The sequence below is a fragment of the Cucurbita moschata genome, unplaced genomic scaffold (assembly GCF_002738365.1).
Source record: "Cucurbita moschata cultivar Rifu unplaced genomic scaffold, Cmos_1.0 Cmo_Scf00013, whole genome shotgun sequence".
NCBI lineage: Eukaryota > Viridiplantae > Streptophyta > Magnoliopsida > Cucurbitales > Cucurbitaceae > Cucurbita > Cucurbita moschata.
In genome coordinates, this window is record NW_019268529.1 from 2,213,146 (window position 1) to 2,214,920 (window position 1,775).

Genomic DNA, 1,775 nt, shown 5'->3' on the forward strand with positions numbered 1-1,775 from the left:
ATAAACTTTGTCCAAATAGTACAAACTCGTAATTTCCATATACCTTTTTTCTTTCTTTTTTTTTTTTTTTTCCCTTTTACCTAAAACGAGGAAGAGGGGGAAAAAAGGGTAAAATACAGTTCGGAAATCGAATGCCTTAAACTTCGAAAATATATATATTTTTGTTTTAAAAATGAGAAAAATACAGTCACGTATCATGACCGGGAAACCGACTCAGCCAGTTTCCCAATTCGCTCCACCAATTCCGCTGATAGCTTCTTCGCCGGTTTCCTCTCCTTCTCCGGCCGAAAATCGAATCCAAACGCCTCCGAAACCTCTTCGGAGCTCCACCCGGCCCGTCTCAACGAACCGGAAAACCGGTCTACTTTCAAAAGCAGAGCATCCAAAACCGCCTGATTATCCAACATAACCATTTCGCCGTCGAAGAATCCTGATGCTGAGACATCCACCATCTCCGCCACCTCCGATTCACTCCACCCGCCCGATCTCAAAACTGATCCTAATTCTCCAATATACTCCCCAACCCATTTCGGGATTTCGGATCTTGGCAACTCGAAGAACCGATCCGGCGAGGAATTCGATGACGACGACGAGTTTCTCCGCCGCCGATCCACGGCGGCGTCGCTCCAAAACTCGACCCACCTCGGCGTTTTTACAACCCCTGAATCTAAGCTCCGTCGCGAGAAATTCGTGGACGATCCAAAGGACTTCTCAGCGAGAGACCTCTGTTTCGAAAACAGAGGACCCGAATCGGAATCGGAAGCAGAGCATCGAAACAGAGACTCCCGTTCGAAAAAATCGGACAAATCGAAGCCACAACAAAGAACTCGACTCTCATCGACAAAGAAGATCGGATTCCCGGCCAACGGCGGGTTGCAGGGAATGTAGCAATGGTTGAAAATGGGTATCAAAACTGGAGCTCGTTTAAGCGAATTTCTCGCAACCCGTAAGGCCTTTTCCGGTTCCGCCGGCCTGGGACCCCAAGAGCGAGACCAGAGAGTGTTTCTAGCGATTTGGAAGGAAATTGCAGCGATTGGAAGGTCGAGGGAGGACCGAAGATGGAGGCGTGCACCGGAGGAGCGCCAGTCAGGAAAACCGGGGCCGACGGGGAGGCCAGCGGAGAGAACTGCCCGGAGATCAGGAGGAAAGGCGAAGCGGAACTCGGCCTCAGCTCGGGCAAATTCCGCATCCGAGAGACCGGGTTGAACGTCGACGCCGGAGTTTCGTAGATGGGTGAGGACTTCATCGGCAAGAGAGGAGAAGGAGAGGAGGCCGTTGCGGAGGGGGGCGGAGGAGGCGGTGGAGGTAGCGGCAGCACGGGCGGAAAGACGGCGGAGGCCGGCGAGGTGGGCCGGGTTAAGACCAGTCATTCTCCGGTCGACGTCGACCATTGGTAATGGGTAAAGGTGCGATTGACTCAGGGGCGGACTGTAAGAGAGAGAGAGGAGGAAGAAGAAGAAGAAGAAGAAGAAGAAGAAGACGATTAGTGCTTTTTGAAGAGAGAAGTTTTGATGTATAAAAGTGATTTTGTGGTTATTTATATAGCATGCTTTGGAAGTAGGGCCCACTTCAGATTTTATTTTTTTATTTTTTTATTTTTTAAATTACTTTTTTCATATCTTTATTTATTTAATTTATTCTAGGCTGTATTCATTCTGTGTCTAGTATGTTTTATTAGTTAATTTATTTAGGAAAAATAATGGCGTTTCAAAAAAAAGGAAAAAATTATAATGGGTGGTAAATTTATTAAACATTTGATTTTTTTTTTTTTTTTT

General features: G+C 47.2%; 1 protein-coding gene across 1 annotated transcript; it reads right to left on the reverse strand.

The window, feature by feature from the left end:
• Positions 1–1,492, reverse strand: LOC111451511. Its single transcript, XM_023091968.1, has one exon. The coding sequence runs from the start codon at positions 1,389–1,391 to the stop codon at positions 195–197; it is 1,197 nt and encodes a 398-aa protein (XP_022947736.1). The 5' UTR covers positions 1,392–1,492; the 3' UTR covers positions 1–194.
• Between the last annotated feature and the right edge of the window lie 283 nt (positions 1,493–1,775).

What these genes read in the sequence shown, in the direction of transcription:
- LOC111451511 (XM_023091968.1), bottom strand. Translation starts at nt 1,391, where the DNA reads ATGGTCGACGTCGACCGGAGAATGACTGGTCTTAACCCGGCCCACCTC.